At 53.5% G+C, this 20,643-nt stretch overlaps 8 protein-coding genes across 8 annotated transcripts; 1 reads left to right on the top strand and 7 right to left on the bottom strand.

Moving 5' to 3' along the window:
• Positions 1-1,354: 1,354 nt before the first annotated feature.
• Positions 1,355-2,866, bottom strand: J4E84_006149 (uncharacterized protein; the record flags this gene model as incomplete). Its single annotated transcript, XM_049388740.1, has 1 exon — positions 1,355-2,866. One exon carries the CDS (start codon positions 2,864-2,866, stop codon positions 1,355-1,357), a length of 1,512 nt encoding a protein of 503 aa, XP_049243639.1.
• Positions 2,867-3,819: 953 nt separating this feature from the next.
• Positions 3,820-6,942, bottom strand: J4E84_006148 (uncharacterized protein; the record flags this gene model as incomplete). Its single annotated transcript, XM_049388739.1, has 1 exon — positions 3,820-6,942. One exon carries the CDS (start codon positions 6,940-6,942, stop codon positions 3,820-3,822), a length of 3,123 nt encoding a protein of 1,040 aa, XP_049243638.1.
• Positions 6,943-8,686: 1,744 nt separating this feature from the next.
• On the bottom strand, positions 8,687-9,979 carry J4E84_006147 (uncharacterized protein; the record flags this gene model as incomplete). Its single annotated transcript, XM_049388738.1, has 1 exon — positions 8,687-9,979. One exon carries the CDS (start codon positions 9,977-9,979, stop codon positions 8,687-8,689), a length of 1,293 nt encoding a protein of 430 aa, XP_049243637.1.
• A 509-nt stretch (positions 9,980-10,488) lies between these two features.
• Positions 10,489-12,591, bottom strand: J4E84_006146 (uncharacterized protein; the record flags this gene model as incomplete). The annotated part of the gene is made up of 4 exons (XM_049388737.1): positions 10,489-11,110; positions 11,160-12,176; positions 12,224-12,497; positions 12,543-12,591. 4 exons carry the CDS (start codon positions 12,589-12,591, stop codon positions 10,489-10,491), a joined length of 1,962 nt encoding a protein of 653 aa, XP_049243636.1.
• An 883-nt stretch (positions 12,592-13,474) lies between these two features.
• Positions 13,475-13,919, bottom strand: J4E84_006145 (uncharacterized protein; the record flags this gene model as incomplete). The annotated part of the gene is made up of 3 exons (XM_049388736.1): positions 13,475-13,675; positions 13,730-13,849; positions 13,917-13,919. 3 exons carry the CDS (start codon positions 13,917-13,919, stop codon positions 13,475-13,477), a joined length of 324 nt encoding a protein of 107 aa, XP_049243635.1.
• A 364-nt stretch (positions 13,920-14,283) lies between these two features.
• On the top strand, positions 14,284-14,839 carry J4E84_006144 (uncharacterized protein; the record flags this gene model as incomplete). The annotated part of the gene is made up of 2 exons (XM_049388735.1): positions 14,284-14,535; positions 14,651-14,839. The coding sequence occupies 2 exons, from the start codon at positions 14,284-14,286 to the stop codon at positions 14,837-14,839; spliced, it is 441 nt and encodes a 146-aa protein (XP_049243634.1).
• Positions 14,840-15,138: 299 nt separating this feature from the next.
• On the bottom strand, positions 15,139-16,840 carry J4E84_006143 (uncharacterized protein; the record flags this gene model as incomplete). Its single annotated transcript, XM_049388734.1, has 2 exons — positions 15,139-16,559; positions 16,627-16,840. The coding sequence occupies 2 exons, from the start codon at positions 16,838-16,840 to the stop codon at positions 15,139-15,141; spliced, it is 1,635 nt and encodes a 544-aa protein (XP_049243633.1).
• A 1,137-nt stretch (positions 16,841-17,977) lies between these two features.
• On the bottom strand, positions 17,978-20,074 carry J4E84_006142 (uncharacterized protein; the record flags this gene model as incomplete). The annotated part of the gene is made up of 2 exons (XM_049388733.1): positions 17,978-18,252; positions 18,301-20,074. 2 exons carry the CDS (start codon positions 20,072-20,074, stop codon positions 17,978-17,980), a joined length of 2,049 nt encoding a protein of 682 aa, XP_049243632.1.
• Between the last annotated feature and the right edge of the window lie 569 nt (positions 20,075-20,643).

Raw genomic sequence — 20,643 nt, 5'->3', positions numbered from 1 at the left:
AAATCACGGTGAAGGGAAACTGTGTGCACTGCAAGAATGGGACAACTTGGAAGTTGAAGAAAGCGCAGGATAAAGCCGAACGCGAAGATCGCAGTCCAGGAAATACGATGAGCATCGCGGGGAGCAATGAGAGGACGAAGAAGAAGAAGATCACTGAGTTCAGGGAAGAAGATGACTAAGTCCAGCTAGACGGAACTTTACAGGACAGGATCTAGGTGTTCAGACCAATAGTGTTTGATGTCTCTTTCCATGGTTTGTCGAAGAGGTTCTCTTCTCCTGTTGATCATAGTCCACAACTTTGCCTTCTTCCCGCCGACCAGTGACACTGTTTGATGCGCCAAGTCAATGTAAAGCAGCATCACAGCAGCTATAATCATGCCATCGCGAAACATTCACGATCCATTCCTTGACCATATCCGATTCAAGGACCCAATGTAAACGCCAGGTCGAGGAATAGTATAAGATCTCGCAAAATGAACTTATTATATCTGCCTCAACATCACGATCTCTATACACTTTTAGATACAACAGCAACTCTATATCTATCTCATACCGATATTCCAAGTCATCACCGCAGGTCGGTCCCTAAATCACGAAACCAACACCCAAGACCCGAAAGTTCCAAGAGCCATACACTGCCATCTTCCAAACATACCAACCAGCCGTCAACATGGCAACTCAACAAGCATCAACATGCTACACCATGCACCGAGTACATTCAGTTTGCCGCCACCCCAATTACGAGATACCAACGTGGACCATCAGCTGTTGGACGCGCCTACAAACGGGTCGCTGCGATTGCATTCTAGACAGCGACCAGCGCCTTGATCCGATTGCTGGAATGTCTCAAGGCATCTGCCGTGGTTGCATATTGGCGAGGGAGGCTGCGAATCTCAGGAAACATAAAAAAGATGGGCCTGACGAGTGGGAGAAGGAGGACGATGACAAGCAGAGGCGAAGACAGCATACAGCTACTTTTAAACACGTCGATAAGCAATCAGGCAAAATCGTTAAGCTCAGGTAGACGAGGTTCTGAAAGAGGGGGCTGGAGATTCGAGGCGTAGTGTACGATATTTGCGGGTGTTTATACGGTTCGGTTGATAAGACGGGCTTCTGGTCATGTTCCTAAGGGAAGTTGGTAAAGTTCCCTTAGTGCATATATTACTGCATCTGTACGGCATCATGGAGCATACTGAGGTATCAGCTTCTTTCATTCATCATGTATATCTTTTAGTAATCTAGCGAAATGTTAACATAACCTAAAGCCAAGTTTTGCGTCTCCATGATTCATCACAGAGAACGCCCCTCCATTCTCTTTCTCCACACAATCTTCATCAAACGTACCGCCCGTCACTCACTCAAAACTCCTCCTCCTCATCCCCACCTCCAACCCCAGCGGCTTCCTCAAAAACCCCTCCCTAGTCTCCATCTCACCCTGCCTAATCTCAAACTCGTACCTCCTAAACACCGTGCCCACGATCAACGCCAACTCCATCTCCGCCACGTTCCTGCCCACACAAGCCCTCGGCCCATAGCTAAAAGGGATAAACGCGGCTTTCTGCTGCTCGGTCACGCTTTCCCAGCGCTCAGGTCGGAATACGTCGGCGTCCTCGCCCCAGATCTCTGTGGAGTGGTGGATCGTGTATGCGGGAACGGAGAGGACGGTGCCTTGGGGGAAGTGGTGGCCGAGAAGTGTGATTCCGGGGCCAGGGGGGATGAGGCGGGGGAGACCGAGGGAGGAGGTACTGTGGATGCGCATTGTTTCTTTGATGACCGCGTCGAGGTAAGGTAGATCTTTGACTTGGGCGTAGTTTGGAACGGCATCTGCATCTGGGAGCGCGTCGTCGAGTTCCTTTTGTAGTTTCTGGACTACATCTGGGTGCTGGAGGCAGTGGTAGAGAAGAGCGCAGGAAGTGTTGGATGTGGTATCTGAGCCGGCGATGAGTTGGGTGAGGGCTTCGGCAGTGAGTTCTTCGCGGCCGAGCTTCTGGCCGCTTTCGTCGCGGCCTTCCATGAGGCGGGCGAGGAGGTCGACGCGGTCGGATGGTTTCTCGAGACGGGCGTTGACGCGGGCGATGGCTATTCCGGCGAGGTTCTCGATCGCTTTCATACCTTGGCTGAAGAAGGGGTCCGGGAAGTACTTTGCATAGGGCTTTATGGCGGGGAAACATCCGATGGTGCCACTGACTTCACCTCGGCGGTTCAACACCTCGATAGCAGGCGCATACGTGATCTGTCCTCCCTTGCTGACCTCGGCTTCATCTTTTCCCTTCGCCAGCATGCCAAATGGCTCTCCGAATGCGAGATCACCGATGACATCGAAAGCGAGGTAGTTGAACCAGTGCAGTGCATCCATATGATACCATCCTCTCTTCTCTTGAACGCTGGCCGCCCTTCGATCCCACTGCTTCTGCAACTCTTCCAGGTTGTGATGGATATACTGCTCAAACTGCAATACACTCTTTGCAGAAAAAGTATGAGAAACTGTCTTCCTCTTCCTCGTATGTTCCGCGCGATCCCTCGTATTGAACAGCCCCCGTCTTATCGACACAAAAGCATCGTAATACTCGCTCTTCAGGAATCCATTACCGTGACCGTATATCTGCGGGATAGCGTCCGCATCCGCAATACTGACGTGATGCGGCTGAATACGAACAAGCTTTCCATATTTCTTGTGTGCTTCATGAACGGCGAGATAGCGTTTCCCGCGCCGGCATTGAGCCAAGAGCCAGAGGTTCGTCCAAGCGGCCGGGAACGGAGAGGGGATGTCGCGGATCTGCCAGTTGCGGAGGTAAGGCAAGATGTAGAAGATGACCGGAAGGAGTAGGATAGACCACGGCGTGATCAGAAGCGTCGTAAGAAACATCTTGAGCGTCGGGTCTGTCGAAAGCCAGAGGGTCGGTCAGAAGAGAAGAGCTTGGCTCTTTATCCGGTAAGAGAAACGCTCTAGCAATAGCACCGAGCCCAACGTACTCTTGTCGAAACTCTATCGTACAAAGTAGACTGACTCGCTTTTACCCTCTTGTACAAAAGGTCTAGGAACAGGCCTCTTATAGTCGCAGGTCGGCTTTTCGTCAACGCGAACCGTGGTAGTATTCACACGTGCGCGTTGCTTTCCCGACGCCAACACGCGACCAACAGACGTCAGACCCGTCTCGACTCCCTCTCCAAAAACCCTCCTCTAGCCAATCGCACGGCCCCGAAAACCATCTTCTCTAGCCGTGTCGAAGGTCCGAAGGTTTCCAAGCCGGGCGCTTGACCCCGCCTTCCTCTAGTGCGCCGAATGTTCCCCGCGACCTGGTCCATCGTCATCGGGAGCGCGACGCCAAGTCTGCGCAGTAGCCGATCGAATAGCATCTTGTCCGAGTGTTGTGCGTTGATGATGGATGCTGATGTTTCGGTGTTGAAGAACGGCTGTGAAGTGTGAGGTGGTGGAACCTGAGACTTACCGACATGCCTGCCGTATGTAGCTTACGCGGTGTCACGTCGGAAGTACTCGAAACGCGCCGAAGGTAGCACAGAGATCCCGCGGTCATGTCTCAATTGACCTTTGGATATATGAAAAGCTTACGAAAGCTTACGACAGCTACAAGAGTCACCATGTTATCACACGAAGAAAGAAAGATATTTCAGAGGGTATTAAATTAAGAAACATCGCTATCTACCTAAGAACGTCCTCCCGCTACAAATGTCCCTAAAAGAGTCAGACAGGTAAAAGGTACCGTCTACTCATAAAGCAAACGCCTTGTGGTATCATGCCTTCGGTCATCCATCAATGTATCGTTATCCTAGCGTGTATATCGTCCACCAACATGTTACTTAGTTGTTGTCATCATCGTCAGAGAAGAAGTTCAAGATAGCCTTGACCGCCATAGGGCCCAGCCCGTGGGGCGGGTAGCAAATGTAGCTTGGGTCGTCGACTGCACCCAGCTTCTCACGGAACTCAGTCTTGTTGGTGAGCTTGAGTTCGGTCGCAATGGCGTGGTAGGCGCGGCTGAGCACCTTGACGCGAGTGCCCTTGACGTTGTGTCCGGGGCTGAACTTGGAGCTAGCACCACCACCAAAGGTGACGCTGGTCGCGCCACTAGCGGCGACTTGCTTGAGAGCATGTGTGACAATGTACTCAATCGAACCACCGGGTGCGCCGGGGAAGTCGAGCGAGTACTTGACTTGCCAGCCGTGGTCGGGTGAGAGCTGCGCCATGGCGACAAATGCAGCAATGGTGCCGTCCGGTGTGTAGGCGATGTGGTATTGGCGGTGCTCCTCATCTTGCCATGGGTGGATGTTGGTCAGATGGACCTGCTTGCCCTTGCGGTTGTTCAGCCAATCCGCTACGCGAGCATCGACCTTGGCCTTGACATCTGGTGGTGGTGGTGTACCGAGGGCATAATCGCTAATCTTGACACCCTCCTTCTCCGCGTGGCGGATCTTGCGCTGCACGTCAGAGTCCTTGTCCGCTGGGTTGTGGACAGGGTCTACACGCTGCTCTCCAGTGACGGAGAATGTACGCCAGTTGAACTTGGTTGCAAGCACCTCCTCGGTGGCGTGTCCTACAAGAAGCCACAGTGGCTTGAGGTTGCGCTCCTTCTTGATGTACTTGAGGTAACCAGCCATGGTCTTGAGGTATTGAGACTCGTGGCAAAGAGGATCACCGACAGTGATGGCGAACCCGTCCTGAGGTACGAAGCCGACAGCCGCACCGGTGTTCTCGTCGCGCCAGATCTCGGTGCGAGGCTCCAACCAGGAGGTGTTGGTGGCATCACCGTAGTTGGCGATGAGCTTCTCGATAGGCTGGAGGTCGATCTTGGCAACCGCACGATCCTGTCCTTCCCATGGTGGATGCATGGTGCTGGCCTCAGGATGACGCAACTGCTTGATAACTGGCCGCTCTGGCAAACTCTTCGGGTCGCGAGGGAACATGGACGCATGGCGAATGTTTCCGAGGTTCATCATCAACATGAGAATACGCTCGAGACCGATACCACCACCACCGTGGGGCGGTGCTCCCCATTGGAAGCCCTGGATGTAGTCTTCCATCGAACCGGGATCGACCTTGAGCTTGCGCATCTTGTCCAGCAGCAAGGTAGAGTCGTGGATACGCTGGCCACCACTGAGAATCTCCTGTCCTCTGCAGAAGATATCGAAGGAGTTGGTGACGGTGGGGTCGTTCGGGTCGTTCATGGCGTAGAATGGGCGCGCGTTTGCGGGGAACTTGTCTAGAATGTAGTAGTCGGTTCCAAGCTTCTGCTTGATGACACGACCGAGCTGAACCTCATCCCTAGTACCCAGGTCTTCGTTCACGTCAAGCTCATTGCCATCATCGTCCCTCCAGCCGGACTCGTTCAGCATGCGAACACCGTCGGCGAAGGGAATGATGGGTGTCTGGTCCAGCCAGACCAAGTCCTCGTGAGGGAAGTGCTTCTTGATGACCTCAATCTCGGGACGGTATTGGTCGTAGATACCCTTGAAAATGGCCTTGAAAGTGCGGTCCAGCACGCGGAGGACCTCGTGGTAGTGCTCGTCGATCTGCATCTCCAGATCCAGACCAGTGTACTCAGTCAAATGACGGTACGTGTTACTGTTCTCAGCACGGAAGACGGCACCGATTTCGTACACTTTGCCAAAGTCTGCAGAGATGGCCATCTGTTTGGCCAATTGGGGACTCTGAGCAAGGAAGGCGCCACGGCCAAAGTAGTCGATCTTGAACACACTGGCACCCGACTCGGTAGCACCACCCTGAAGCTTCGGGGTGTGGATTTCGATGAAGCCTTCCGAATCTAGCTGGTTACGGAAGAGCCTGCAGATACCAGACTGGATACGGAAGATACCCTGTGAAGCTGTTGTCCTCAGATCGATAACGCGGTTGTTCAAGCGTGTACGATCCGCAATCTTGACGCGAGTGTGTCCCTCTTTGTGGTCTGCATTCGCAAGCTCAGCGTCGACCTCAGCCTGTGAGACCTCGGCTTCGTTGACGTTGAAGGGGAGGTGGTCGGTGACGGCGGCCTCGACGTGGAGGGCGTGTACCGAAACCTCGACGTCGTGGATGGTTGCTCCAAGGACCTCGCCCTGCTTGGCCTTGGGCTCCTGAAGGATACCCTTGACCAGGACGATGGTCTCGGCGTCCAGGTGCTCAGCCCAGTACAACATGTACTTGGAGATATCCGCGTGCTCCAAGAGCACACCCTGGATGGTAGCGAGCTGCTGGCGGAACATCAGGAAGACGAACTTGGAGCTCATCTTCCTGAGGTGGTGGATGCGGGCGCGGAAGACGACCTCCTTGCCGACATCCTTTGCGGAGAAGTCCTGAATCCTGTGGCGGGGCTCATGCTTCCACTCGCCAGCGTAGGAGTTGGGGTCGATGACACCGTACTTGGAGCGCTGCTCGGGAGTCAGCTCAGCCAATGCCTGGTCTTCCATCTCCTTCCTTCTGCGCTCGAGCTCTTGCTCCTTCTCCATGTTCTGCTTGTGGCGCTCCTCCTGCTGGGCCTGCTTCTCGTGCTTGCGCAGCTGGCCGCGGGACATGGGCTCGCCCTCGCGGTTGAGGGGGGCATCTTCGTCGCTCGAGTCGTTGCCAATGTGCAGCTTCTCCTTGACAGCTCGCATGGGGCTGTGCGAGATAGATCCGGAGCGGTTGGTCTTGTTGGTCTTGTCAGTGCCGGTGCGGCTCGGGCTCTCGGTGCGGCGGTGGAGGATGCCGCTGAGGGAGTTGCGGGGCTGGTCGATGCTGGTCCGGCTGTCGGTGGGCGAGGCGACGTCTGCGCGCTTATGCTCGCCGCTTGCTCGAGAGCCGCCCAGGGTGACGGAAGAGCGCGGCGACGCGACGGGCGACTGGGCGCGGCCATTGACGGACGAGGGCGACTTGACGCCGCTCTTCTCGTCGTCCGAGGCCGAGGACCCGTGGTGCGGCTTGAGCTTGTCAAGCGCTCTCTTGAGGGAACTCATGGCGGGGTGGTGCGAGAGCGTTGCCCGTGTGTGCGTGGTTAGACTACCTGAGCGCAAGTGGGGGCAAGCAGACGCAGGGGAGTTCTGCTGCTGAGGGGGGATGGAAGGTGTTCCTGGGCGAGGGAAAAAGAATTGCTATGGATATGCTAGCAAGGCCGGGAGACGCGAGGTTTAGTATACTGTGGCTGGCAAGGGCGCCTGGCGTGTATGCCGATGCGAGGGTGAATGGGCTATGACGTGACCCCCCAGTTTTCGGTACAAGATGGCTGCGTTTCACTGACAAGCCCTTCCTAGCGCCGAGCTTGTGCACAACACCGACCGTGCGCAAGCGTGACGTAGATGCTAGGGGAGTCCTTCGCTCTAGATCGTGCCTGGCCGTACGAGAGAATCCGCGGGTGCCGGACGGAGTAGGGCAGATTAGGAGCGGAAGGGCGGGCGTGATAATAATGGACGGACCCCTCCATCACCACCGCGCCGCGACTACTATCACAAGATGCCTCTTCGACGTGAAGATATTGATATCAAAACTCTGCTATTCTGACAGAACGGCCCGCATGCACAACCCTTTGTCTTCGCTGACACATGCCGCCCCTCTGTCCCAATCGGTAAAGCTGCTGTCTGCGCCTGTCTCGTTCCAGCAGACCCGGTGCTAGTACAGGCAATGACATGCGAAGCTTTTCGAGCCAAGATCTTCAACCCGGCCTGCAGTCCACTTCAGCCACGGCTCGCCTATGTCAGCATCGACAGTAAGCCATTGGGCCATGCAGAGCCATCAGTCACCTCCCAACAAGCTTCGGCGCTCGCAACTGACGACCGCCGCATGTGAAGGATTAGTCGCGAGAGACGGCTTGGCGTATGCTTACTCGTATTTCGTTGCGGCGTGCCGGGTGAAACCGAGCCTAGTCTCTCCGAGCGCACATGGGAATCATCGACTTTGGCGAAAGCCATGGCATTCTGCCGGATGCGCATGAACAAGGCACAGCCAACTACCAACAACCAGTCGCGACCCTCATCTCTCTGCAACTCCAAATCTCCCTCAAAACCTGCTGCTCTGCCGCTGCGTCACAAGGCATGGCCAGCAGTTGCGAAAGCGAGATGAAGCCCAAAAATAACCGATAACATCGACGATCGTCGTGCCGCAAACCAGTTCTCGCCAGGCACGCTGCGCCGCTCAAGATCGTATTTCACCATGCAAATCACTCAAGACGCCTGCCGATAACCGCCTTTCTTCCCCCCACCAAGATTTTTGTCGGCACATGGGCATTCAGGGAAAGTGGGCTTGACCTTAGACCCGTGTGCTACATTGCGGCTGGAATTACGATGGCTTGTCTTAGCTACACTGTTAGACCGCTTTGGAGCGGCAAGTCGTCTAACAACAGGATCTCGTGCCCCACAAACGAGATTTCGTCCCGCATCTGACTTGCTGCTATGCTGTCATTGCTCCTGTTTGCTTGTCACTCTACTCAGTGAACACTCCACCTAGAGATACCGCAATCTCCACAACGCCACTCTTCCCCTGATGTATAGGATGGTCACTAAGCATGCAACCCTCTCTGTATCTGTCCGGTGTCCTCTCTTTCTCTCGCTTCTCGTCAACTCCTTTCCCAATCGTCCATCTCTCATCTGATGCGAGATGATTCTACAAGTGGTATTGCGTCGCGTGTCATAACCGCCAATCATAAGCGAGCTGCTTACATCCACGGTAATGCCTCTTTGCTATCAACGTAAACGATCTGAAGTGCTTTCAAAGTATGTCATCGCTTCTGCCTCGTTCCTTTGCTTCGCGTACCGCCTGCGGTGTCTTCAGACGCGTCCACATTTTATCGCCCTTGTAGATGTAGATCCTCCAACTATCCTCCTTAATGGTAACGCCAGGTTCACCGTGCTTGGGGACCCCGCATTTAACTTCCGACCAGTCCCAGTCCATTAGCTCATTCATCGTAGAAACGGGACTTGACGTCTTAGTCTCTGCTGGCACAACGCGTGGATTTGACTCGGACAGTTCTGCGATATCCTTAGTCTTGAACATGTCGTAGATTGACTGCGAGATGGCAGATGCTTCGCACGACAGCCGGGGTTGTAATTTGACCCATTCCCCCCTGATGGCTTCTCTGATTGCTACCAAAGTCTCGACATCGCCGTTTTCGTAGGCAACGCGGGCGGAGTGAAACGGGAGCTCGAGGCCATCCAAGCGGCGATGGATCGAACTGTAAGTACCTCGCACCGCATATGGCATTGCCCGATATATCAGTTGAAGAACTTCTTCGATAACGCCGTACGCAACCTTTCCCTGCTCGTTGTCCGTGGGTCCCGGGGCTGGCTTGGACTCTGTGATGGAAGAGAGCCACTCCTCTCGAAGTCGACCGTAAAGCTGATTGGTATGGAGGCTAGCGATGGCTGAGTGACGCTCGGTACCAAGTCTACCGCAATTTGTGTAATTTAGGGCCACCAATGTTGCTGTTTTGATGTTGCTCAGCGCTTCGAAAGGTCCTATAACCACAAAGACCTCCGCGATAATGTCTTCCTCAGACCATCTGCAGTAGTTTACCAGAGTGGGCCTAACTTCCAGCCACTTCAGCGAAGTATTTCCTGATGTAAAGAAGTTGATAAATTTCCGCACGCTATCCCTCGCCTTATAGGCTTCGTATTCATCACCACTGATGCCCCTTCCATACAGATCAGAATGAGCATCGGACCATCTCCGAAGATTGACGTGGACGGTAAGATGGCGGATGGATCTGGCTGACGGTGAAAATATCATAGAGAGGCTTCTGGACTCCGTACGCCGCCACCATAACTTATTTTGTAGCTGGATGGTATCTTGCGATATGTACGCATGAAATTGAGTCTCTCCATACAACACAGAAGAAGCCTCTTGATTGACCTTATGATTAACTCGTAGAATAGAAGCGGCACGAACTTGGGATTGATAGTTGGGTTCAACGACCTCAGGAAGAACGTAGCGGTAAATCTTGAGGCGCAACTCAGTCGGAAGCTCCATGAAGTAGCATAGTGCATGGGTGTTGGTGTCGGACATGGCTGGAGGCTGTGTGTGGGTGTCGGAAGCTGCGAGTGTCTTAAGGGTAGCGGTGGTGTATAACAGTTGTCAAATTTAGTGAGTCGAGCTAAGGACTGTAGGTGTAGGCAAAGAAGTTAAATATTGCTGTGCTTTATACAACGCCGCTTCCCGATATAAAAACCTGCCACGTGCCCGGTACGCGAACCATGGTTGCGCGACACCCAAAACAACGAGCTGGTAGTTACCCCAATGCGTCCGCTTGCGATTCATACTTTGGGTGAGTCGATGTATACCTATGGTTCGCGTATTTCGGGTTATTGGGATGCTGACGATGTGTTGAAGGACGACGGAATTGAAGCAAATCCAGAACTTTGCACCTTGGTCGCAAGGAGCGAGTAAACCGTTACCTCCCATTGCCTGAAAATGGCGACCTAGAAACGACTGTGTGACTGCACCAACTGTATATACATATCGTCTGCTCCTCATCGACTCTCTAGCATGACGCTTTGGGAGTGCCACCCCATCCTCTACGACTTACCCAGCACCCAAATCTCCCCATTGCTCGATGTATCACTCGTCATGAACAATCTCCCCTGCGAATCCCACGCCAAGCCCGCAGGCCTAAAGCACCCAGAGCTGAAACTCGGTCCATTACCCTGGCACTTCTCTACAGCCGGGTTGTAAAAGATGTCCTGGGCCGCTGTGGTACTAGTAAGAGGCTCAACCGGAGTGTAGTTGCCGTCCGCACCAATCTTGAACTTCACAGCGACGAGCTTGAAGCCGGTGACGGGTGTGCGGTTCCAGCTACCGTGGTAGGTCACATACATGGTTGTGCTGTCGGCGTCAAATTTGCAGTCGATGGGTGCGGAGTGAGGAAACAGCGTAAGCTTGGGAGCTGTGGCTGTCTGGACACAGGTATCGTCGTTCATGTTGGTGCTGGGCTGTTGGACAAACCAATCGCCTACTTTGAAGGCCTTGTCGGTGAAGTCGCTGGGCTGCCAGACGGTGAAACAGGACGGGTAGCCGTACCAGTTGTTGTTGGGCTTGGTCACGTCGCCCATGTAATGGATCTTCTCGCCGGGGTTGTTGAAGTGGATGTCTTTTCCGTTGCGCTTGAAGTCGTCACCGCTGTTCTCTACGCCCCACAGCCTGTAGCGTTGTTAGTATCGTCACGCGTGCTCATACAAGTGAGGCTTACATGTTGTTCTTGTCGAAGCAGATTCCTACGTCGTTACGCTGCCCGTAACCAGCGTTGTATCCGCCAGAGACGTAGTTGTAGCCTCCGCTTGGAATCTTTGACAGATCGAAGACCTTGATGATGGCACGCGCAGTCTTGGGATCCGACGTAGCAGCGTCAATGTTGGCATTGGAGCCATGGGAGACAACCAGCAGATTTGGGTTCTGCGGTGCGAGGGCAAGAGTGCGGGTCAAATGAGAGCCGCCGTTATACATGCCAGTAATGATCGTTGTTCGAGTTCCCAGTGTCCCAGCAGCAGCATCATACGGCCAGGAGTAAGCCTGAGTCATGGAACTGGCGTAGAGCGTCTTTCCGTCAGGACTCATCGCAATGCCGTGGTTCAGGTTGTTCTGCGAGACCAGCATCTTGGTAGAGGTAACACATCCATCCGTACCCATCTTATGGTACGAGATACCTTTGCCAGACTGGACTACCAGCATGTTGCCTGCCCCGTCGAATTGGATGCTACGAGGGGCAGTCAAGCCTCCGGCGACTTTTGTGGCCTTCCATCCGGAAGCAAGACTTCCCTGGAATGTGGGATTACCGGCACCGGAGCACGAGGCTGGAATGGCAGCAGGCGCGGCTGGCTTTGACGTTGCAGACGGTACGACGCTTGTTACGACGGTGGTCGGGTCAGCGGAAGGACTTGCTATGGGTGCCGTCAGCAGGTTAGCATTGACCAAGGAATCAAAATTCTCGATGCGTGCAGCGTCCAGATTGTGGATCCATTTTCCCCAGGCCGCGTGGACGTTGAATGCAGAATCATTTCTGGCAGGGTCCTCAACCGAAGAGACGCCGTAGGCCCAGGCAAATTGTGTTGTACCGGTGCCATTCAATGCGTATCTTTCATCTTCGTTGTTTTGCCATCCAGTGCAGCCTTTGCACAGTGCATTGACAGTCCAATGTGTAGCGTTTGTCTTTGTGCCTTTGAGGTAGCTGTGCTCGGCGCCATCGTATCCAAGCGGTAAAGCAATACCACTGTGGGATGTTAGAATCGTCATCGTCAACCTGGGTAGGCATCATACAAAGCGAAGCGAGCAGATATCGTCCCGGATTGACCGTTAGGCCAAGCAACGCTCAATGGATTCCAGACCATATTGCCACCCCACGAGAAGCCGACCCATTGATTGGCAATTGGAGCCGTGATCCTGACGATGGCATCGTACGGGTCTGTAACGTTCTTCGGAAGAGCAACACCAAACGTCATCCCTGTTTCAGGCTCCGTGTACGACGAGTAACTGATCTTCGTTTCTGCATCGTAGACAACAGTAGACTGTGCCTCACCTTCTTGAGCAAAAGCTTCGTTCTGTCAGTATCAACGGCTAAGGCGGACATTGAACTCACCATAACCAGCAAGTGCCGCAGCACTGCCAATAAGCTGGGTGTAGCGCATAGTGGCGGGATCTGTGGATAGACGGGCGTAGCTATACGTTCTTGACTGTCACCCAGTAGGCCTTTCCCAACTCTTTATGCGGCCAACTCCAACATTTATCGTGGCCACAGAGCGAGCCACGAGCCATGCGGGGACATGATTCGATCTCGTCAATCTGTAATTTGCTTTCATTCCTCTGGTATGTCTTAGATGAAAATGTTGGAGAAAGGCTTTGGGAGGTCATATCGAACCACCAATCACTGTACTCGGGATTACGATATGTGACGGACTGCGTACACCAGGATGATCGCTTTGTAGCTTCTGCCTCGCGGATAGGTTTCAGCCTGAGTACACTGATGGAAATGGCAGGTTGATAGTCAGAATCAGGTGTTGACATGGTACGATTGGTCAATGAAACTTGGATCTATCAATTTTGATGAACTGGAACCGCATTGTGACCCGGAACAATACTCGCGATATCCAGTACTCGCTCATGCAGTGTTACTGAATGACGCTAAGACTTGCAAGACCCTGGATAAGCGACGGCAGTTGAGACGCGACGCAGAGCGGGGATATAGATTGGTGGGGAGCTTCTATTGTTGCCTCGTCGGTATTGTGTGGATGGTGTTGCATTCTTCCAAATAGCCCGGGATCATTAGCGAACTCAAACGTGTGGGGAGCCTGTTAGAACGTTGAGATATCTGGACGTTGAGATAATCAGCTACCCTGACTTAGCATCAAGCTTGTGGATCGACACATCGATTGGTAACTCGAGAGGGAGTATTCGCGTAGTAGGATCCGCTTTCTCATCCAGTCAAGCTTCGTATTTCAACATCGTAAGTTATGGTACACTTTTCATCGGACGACGCGCTGCCTGCTTTTCGTATCATCTTTCTGGTAGTGCTTATACACGAGCCTTGTTCATGTACGCGTTTCCAAAAGTCCACAGGCCAAAGGTCGCGAGAATGCTCAACCCGATAGGCAGCGGCTTGCCAGACTTCATTGCTCGAGGAATAGAGCTGCCAGCGAGGATAACGGAAGCAAGAAGAGCCAACTCAACACCGTACGCTGCGCGGCTGTTGACACGGTAGCCACCGAGCATGTACTATTGTTTGTTAGATGCGCGCAAGGTGGTGATGCATGTGATGTGAGGTCATACCAGAAGTCCGACAGTGCATCCAGCGACGACCGATGGGATAGATCCGGTTCTCACATAGCCGGTGATACCGCCACCAGCAGTAAGAGCACCCAGGATGAGAGCGATGTTTCCGAGAGAGCCCTGAACCTCCAATTAGCATCCATTCTACACCATGACTCGCGCATGGCAGCAGATGGTGATCACGTACCATTATCGCGTCGTGTTCTGTTATCTTATCGTGTGATTCGTGAGATGAAGTTCGGGCAGTCGCGTGAATACGTGAGGTCTGGAAGAAAGAACTGAGGATGTAGAAGTTTCTCGTAGAATGCTGAGAGAGAAGGAAGGCTGGGCCAAGTCCATGCCATGATTTGCGGGGATCCAAACGGACACCCGAAGGACACCGAACCGCCGACGCGGTCGGTCGTCGTACCCCAGAGCTCGGACCATGTACGAACATCTGGCCTCAAGCTATCCACCAGCAGCAGCAGCAGCAGCAGCATCACCATAGCGCGTCATCTTCCAATTCCACTTCCAACACCAAAAGTCTCGACACACATCCTCGAGACGTCACGAAAATGGCACCGAAACAGCGCACCACCGCCCCAACCGGCGCCCCAGCTACGACCACATCTACAACAGCTACCCCATCAGCACCTGCTCGCTCAAGCAAAGCAAACAACACAGACGCCGCCGCCATTGCGCAAGGAATATGGAACAAATACGTCGACAAGACACCCCAGCGAACCAAGCTGCTCGATACCTTCCTCGCCTTCCTCGTTATCGTCGGTGCTCTGCAATTCCTCTACGTCGTCTTGGTTGGAAACTTTGTACGTCCTCAATTCTCCCATCACATGTCCAATTTCCACAGTTCCTACATCCGGAGTACGAGGAGATTGGAAGAAATGATACACGAATTGCTCGCTAACGTGCATGGAAACACAGCCTTTCAACGCCTTCCTCTCCGGCTTCAGCGCAACAGTCGGCCAATTCGTCCTCACAGCCTCGCTGCGCATCCAGACAAACTCGGAGAACAAGGTGCACTTTGAGAATATCTCGCATGAGCGGGCGTTTGCGGATTTCATCTTTGGCAGTTTATTGCTGCACTTCTTTTGCGTCAACTTCATCAACTGAGCGGGAGATTTGCGGCGTCGAAGAACAAACCAGGGGAAAGGAATACGACAGAGGAGGATACCAGGCGGAGTGACATCCGTGCGATAGGTTGACAATACTACAAAAGAGAGGTCTAGGAACTGGACATGTGTAAGAATAAGAGGGACCAGATGGGGCATGGATAGCTCTGCATTTGGTGGTAGGATATATACAGCAAGGAATGTCCCGCTATATCACAAAACGACTGCCCCATCAATACAAGAGCAAGACCACAAGCGATCATTCCAACACTCAATCTATTTCACCACCCACTCCACCTCTCATTTATCCTTAGCATAATCCCCCAACCCAAATTCCTCCCTAACCGCCTCCCCCAGCCTCCTAATCCCCTCCTCGATCTTCTCCCCCGGCGCCGCCGCATACGTCGCCCTAAAGAATAGCGTATCGTGCTCTTCCTCCGCATCCGCATAGAACCAACTACCCCTCATAACCAGCGCCCCATGTTCAATGACGCGCATAAAGATACTCTCTTCGATACTCTCAATACTCTTCTCAGGGTAACTAGGATGTTTCCGAAAGTCGACCTGCATCCAGTGGAACATACCCGCCATAGGCGGTTTCCAGCTCATGACTTCAGTAGGGAGGTACTTCGTACATGCTGAAAGGATGATATCGCGGCGGTGTGTGTATTGCATGCGCATGTGAATGAGCCAGTCGAGGTAGCCCGCATGGCCCCAGTGTTCATCTAGTAGTTTAAATAAGATGAGTTGGGACATGCCAGCGGGGTTCTGAGTCGACACATCTGCATGTTTGGAATACCGTTCTACGACTTCGGCGGGCGCGGTGATCCAGCCGATTCGTGATCCGGGCGCGATTACTTTGGAGAAGGAATCGAAGCGGATTACGCGTCCGTCTGTGTCGATGGAGAGGTAGCTGGGCACGAGAGATTTGATGAAGTCGGCGTGGGATGCTGGTGGCGGGATGGAAGGCGCGTTGGCGCCGGTGTAGGGTTGCATTTGGAGGAAGTAGTAGGGTTCGTCTTCTAGGATGTGGATGTCGTGCTTTTGGCAGACTTTGTAGAGGGCGTGCCGGCGCTCTGCGCTCTGCGTTGCTCCTGTCGGGTTCTGACCTGTTGGGACGGTATAGAGGATATGGGGTTTTCGTGCGCCACGGGCTGCTTGGTCCCAGTTTGTGAGCAGAGAGTCCATCTCGTCGGGTAGGAGACCTTCGTTGTCGATGGGGACGCCACAGACGCGCACGCCCATTGGTCGGGCGGTCTCAACAAAGGCGGAGAAGGTGTATTCTTCGGATAGGATCATATCGCCTGGCCGGGTGAACATCCTCAGACACATGTCGGTGGCGGATGTGCTTCCGATAGTCATGGTGCATTTCCAGTCTTGGTATGGCGGATCATGGATCAGTTCAGTGTGCTCGGTCATGAAGCGGAGTAGTTGTGCTGAACCAGATCCCTGGCCATAGTTGAATGCAGTAGCAATGTCGAAGTTAGACTTGTTCTCCGCGAGGTCATGTTTGCCCGCGGTGATAGTCACACCAGACTCCCGAGTCTCAGCTTCCGAGAAGTGACCAATCGTGGGGACCTTGATTGACAATTCTTCAAAGGGAAAGTACTCGCTAGATGGTAAACCGCCGCCGAGAGATATTATGCCGGGTGTACCAAGATATTTTGCTGCTTCTTTGAGAGAGTTGCCTTTCCGGATTGTGGCTTCCTTGGTCATGATATCTATTCGTATAGGTTAGCCATGTAGTCCATGTCGAGAAAATGCTGATTGAAAACGGTATGAGCTTACGACTCCATCGCTTGGCTTTGGGTTTGTGGTCGTGAGACTTGAGTCTGAAGTTTGCCGTGTCCGATGGCGCTGCCACACCCCATTGAGCCGCAGTTGTCTTCTTTCTTCTTCCAAGAATCTCGTTGCTCAGAACCGGCGCGCTCAACGGGTTTGGGATAGTAACTCCAGACGTATCCGAAACCGCGGAGACTTCGACTGCTGAAGGTGGTGACATCTTGGTCTACGATTCAATCTCGTAACCTCTTTGCACTTTGTCTCCAAATTCTTCTTTGATGACAAGTCTGTGGATGAGTTGATTGAAGAGAGTTTGAAGGATCGATGGTCCAAGCCTTTAAACCTCACTTCAATAGAATTAGCTATCAGCTATCGCGGTTATCGCACGCCCTACATATGTAGTCAGTCTAAGGCGTGCAGGTGGATCCCTCAGCCGCCAACGTGCATCATGCCTACCCATTCGGGTAGCGGCTAGCCACGGTCTGGGGAAGCGCAGCAAGCGAGTCCACCAGGAACACCTGCCAAGGCCATGCCGACACCTGTAGAGCACGAACCACGCGCCCTTTGCATGTACATCCACTGCGATGCACATCACTGCGTGATTGAGTCAACACGTATTTGTTACGAACGCGTACCGTGGAATTCGCATATCTAGAGTACCGCAAGGGCCGGACAAGAACGGATAGTGGTGAGGTAAAGCTACGTAAGATGCTGCAAGACGTTGGCCAATCGGCGCTTTTATGGCAACCGCGCTGTCACGAGACGCGTTCGGAGCAACAAAGCCGTCGAAACCCGTGCTGAATTGACATCTGATGCTGGAATCAGCTGCCGTTCGCTGCAGTCTGTGCCAGCTAATATCGTATCCAGGGAATATTCATCTTTAGTCGAAACGAGGGCTATGAAATTGCAATAGCAATAAATACAGTGCAAAATACTGAACAGAAAGTCTTTGAACAGAAACAACCTGCTTGTAGTCGTCTGTGTCTATGATTGAGTTGAGTCAAGCTCTGAGCTATAGAAAGTCATTACGATGCATCATGCAATTACCCCCTTTATCCACCTCAGCTTTTACGAGATGTAACTCCATCAGACATGCTATGACATGACGAAACGATGCAATAATGTCGACCTGCCTCCACCAGGTATGCTGACAAAACCTCGACGCTCAGTCCCAAGCGGCGGTATGCAAAGGACAATGCACCACAAACGCCGTATATGCACATCCCCATATTAGAAAGATTATCGCAACGCTTACGTGGAATGGAATGACCAACGTGAGCACATGCGGGAAGCAAAAACAACAAACGCGAATAGGGTATAAAGGAAATCGCAGAGGGCCAGCACAACACGCCCAATTCTACATTACCACACAGTTTTCGTCCTTCTCTTTACCATCCTTCTCTTTACTGCCCTTCTCTTTCTTGAGCTTTCCCTTCTCGGTGGCGTTGTTGCTTGCTGGGACGTGCGACTGCCCGGATGCCGCAGCTTGGATGATGGCGAGGCGCTGCTTTGCCCGCTCGTCGCCGGAATCTGCAGCTTTGACGTACCAGACGTTTGCTTCTAGAGGATCTCTCCGGCAGCCAATGCCCATTTCTGTAAAGTATCCACAGGCATACTCGGCTTTTGGAAGACCTGATGGAATTAGTGGACTGTACTTCGCGCTGTTATTGACAAACTTACCATGCTCTGCAGCTTTCTTGGCCCATTCGTACGCCTCATTCTCATCCTTTTCCAGAACAGGTTCAGCACCGACCATGTACCAGGCGCAGAGGTTCATCATGGCCTCTGGGATATCGGCCTGAGCAGCGCAGTTGTAGTAGTGAACGGAAAGCGCAGCATCCTTAGGGCAGCGCAATAGGCCATGTTCGTAGGCTTCTCCCAGCTTCAAAGCGGCCAATGGGTGACCCAGTTCGGCAGACTGGGTAAACAGCTGCACCGCGTACACTTCGTCCTTGAAAATGTCGTCTCCGAAGCCCGTCTCGTGCAGCAGACCAAGCTCATAAGGCGCAATGTTGTACTGGAAGTCGGCCGACTCGGTGGCTCGCTTCAGCCACTTCAACCCTTCCCTGTACTTGTTCTGGAGACCCATATCGCCTGTCAAACAAGCCTTTCCAAGTCGTGTCGCAGCTCCAGGATGATTCTTGGACGCAGCAGCACGGTAAAACTGAACCGCCTTAGCGTAGTCCTTGCGGCAGCCCCAGCCAAACTCGTAGCAAAGTGCGGCACGGAACCCTGATTCAGCATGGCCGTGTTTGCTAGCAGCTACAAAGAGGGGAAATGCACGATCGTGGTCCGGCTTGTCCTTGTTGAATAGACCGGACGCGTACCCATCGGCGAGGTAGTACTGCGCGAAAGGATAGCTGCGGTCGGCTAACCTTTGGAGAATCTGTCGTGCTTCCTTCAGCAACTCTGTGGGGTTCATGCCGTGATCGACACCGCTATTCTCTGTCGCCAGAACCTCGCGGGCCACTTGTATCATGAACAGCGCAAACTCGTATTGCACGGCAGTATCCTGTGTCTTCTTGACGTTTGCCCTGTACATTTCCAGCGTCTTCTTCTCGTCGAGTAGGGAGGCGTTCTGCCCGACAACGCCCCGTAGACCTGCATTGCCAAAGTTTGTCGCAGGAGCGATTTGCTGGTTGTACGGGAGGTTGGTCAGATCGATGTAAGACGACTCCGGCCTAAAGTCGGGGGAGCGGCGGCTTGTTGATACGGGGCGGGCGTAAGGGTTTGGTGATCCGCTAGGTGATGGGGTTCCAACCACAGAGAGGCGCGGGGATTCTGTGCGACCTCGCATGTTCAGCTCTGAGCCGAGTGTGTATGCAGAGTTGGGTCTTGGAACCGTGCTGCGCGGGACTTGCAGCTCGCCCTCCTGCGCATGGCTGTTGAAATAGCTGTTGCGCCCGCTATTATTCGACGAGTGCTGGGAGCCGCCATTCGGCGATTGTGCGGTTTCGCGGGGAGGATATGTTGCAGCCGGTGGGGTTGGTTGGCTCGGGTAGGATACGGGCCGGTATTGCTCTTGGGGAGTGTATATATGGTCCGCCTCGTCGTGTGCATTTGCGACGTCCATCTCTGCAACGTGCGAGAATCGACTCCCGTACGAGCCGTCGCTAATATGCAGTCGCTTGAAGGGAATGTCCTGTGCGGGTGGAATCGAGCTCCCCGAGAATCTGTGCTCAATGTCTGGAGTTTCTCGCGAGGGCGTTCTCGAGTGGCCGTCGGAGCTTTGGTTGAAAGAAGAGCCGGACTGTCTCGAGTCGCGTCCGCCTGCTGTGTCGTGGTGCTCGGTGATGCTGAAAGAGGGCGTTGAGGAGTGGCGCGCGGCGGGGGGTTTGCGCTGCTGGAAACCACTTGAGCCGTTCGAGGCGGGACGATGCGCGCTGTAGGCTTCTTGGTCGGCTGGAATGGGTGGCAATGCCCTGGATGGTGGTGTCGAAGCGACCTGGGACATGGCTAGAAAAAGGCGAATCCCCCTTCGTTAGACCTCTGGTTGCAGTCTTATGTCCGCCTAAGTCCTGACTCGCTGGAACGGCGGGGCTCTAAGATGGTGGTGCAGTCCTAGCGACAAAGAAATCCGCGCATGCGATAAGAGACCGTCTGCCGTGTGGATCCTCTCTACTCGCACAATTCACTGTTAGAACTTGAATTGCGGTGTGACGACGGGCTGGGATACTGTTCGCCAACCTCGGCCTCAGGATGCGCACCCTGGGATGATGATCTACAGTACAGAAAAGGATTAGACTTACAGGAAGCGGAGTGGAGGGTTCGCAGCTTCGGCACTTGGACCCTGAACAGAACGCGAACAGGTAGTCTTCTGGGTCAACTTTCAACCTGCAACTTTCGCGCCAACAGTTCTACGTAGCAGGCAAGGCAAGTGGGAGGTTGACGCTTTTTGAAACCCCACCCGATGCAGGCAGACCCTCGTATAGAATGGCGAATAGTGGACTGGGCGGCAGAGGCCGGCTCGCTGAGGAAGCGAAAGGGTGTGTGACTACAGTTGAAACACGAGCACTATCGATC

This window comes from Alternaria hordeiaustralica (assembly GCF_023758085.1).
Source record: "Alternaria hordeiaustralica strain BMP 2776 chromosome Unknown scaffold_11, whole genome shotgun sequence".
Taxonomy (NCBI): domain Eukaryota; kingdom Fungi; phylum Ascomycota; class Dothideomycetes; order Pleosporales; family Pleosporaceae; genus Alternaria; species Alternaria hordeiaustralica.
This window is presented reverse-complemented; position numbering and strand designations above follow the sequence as displayed.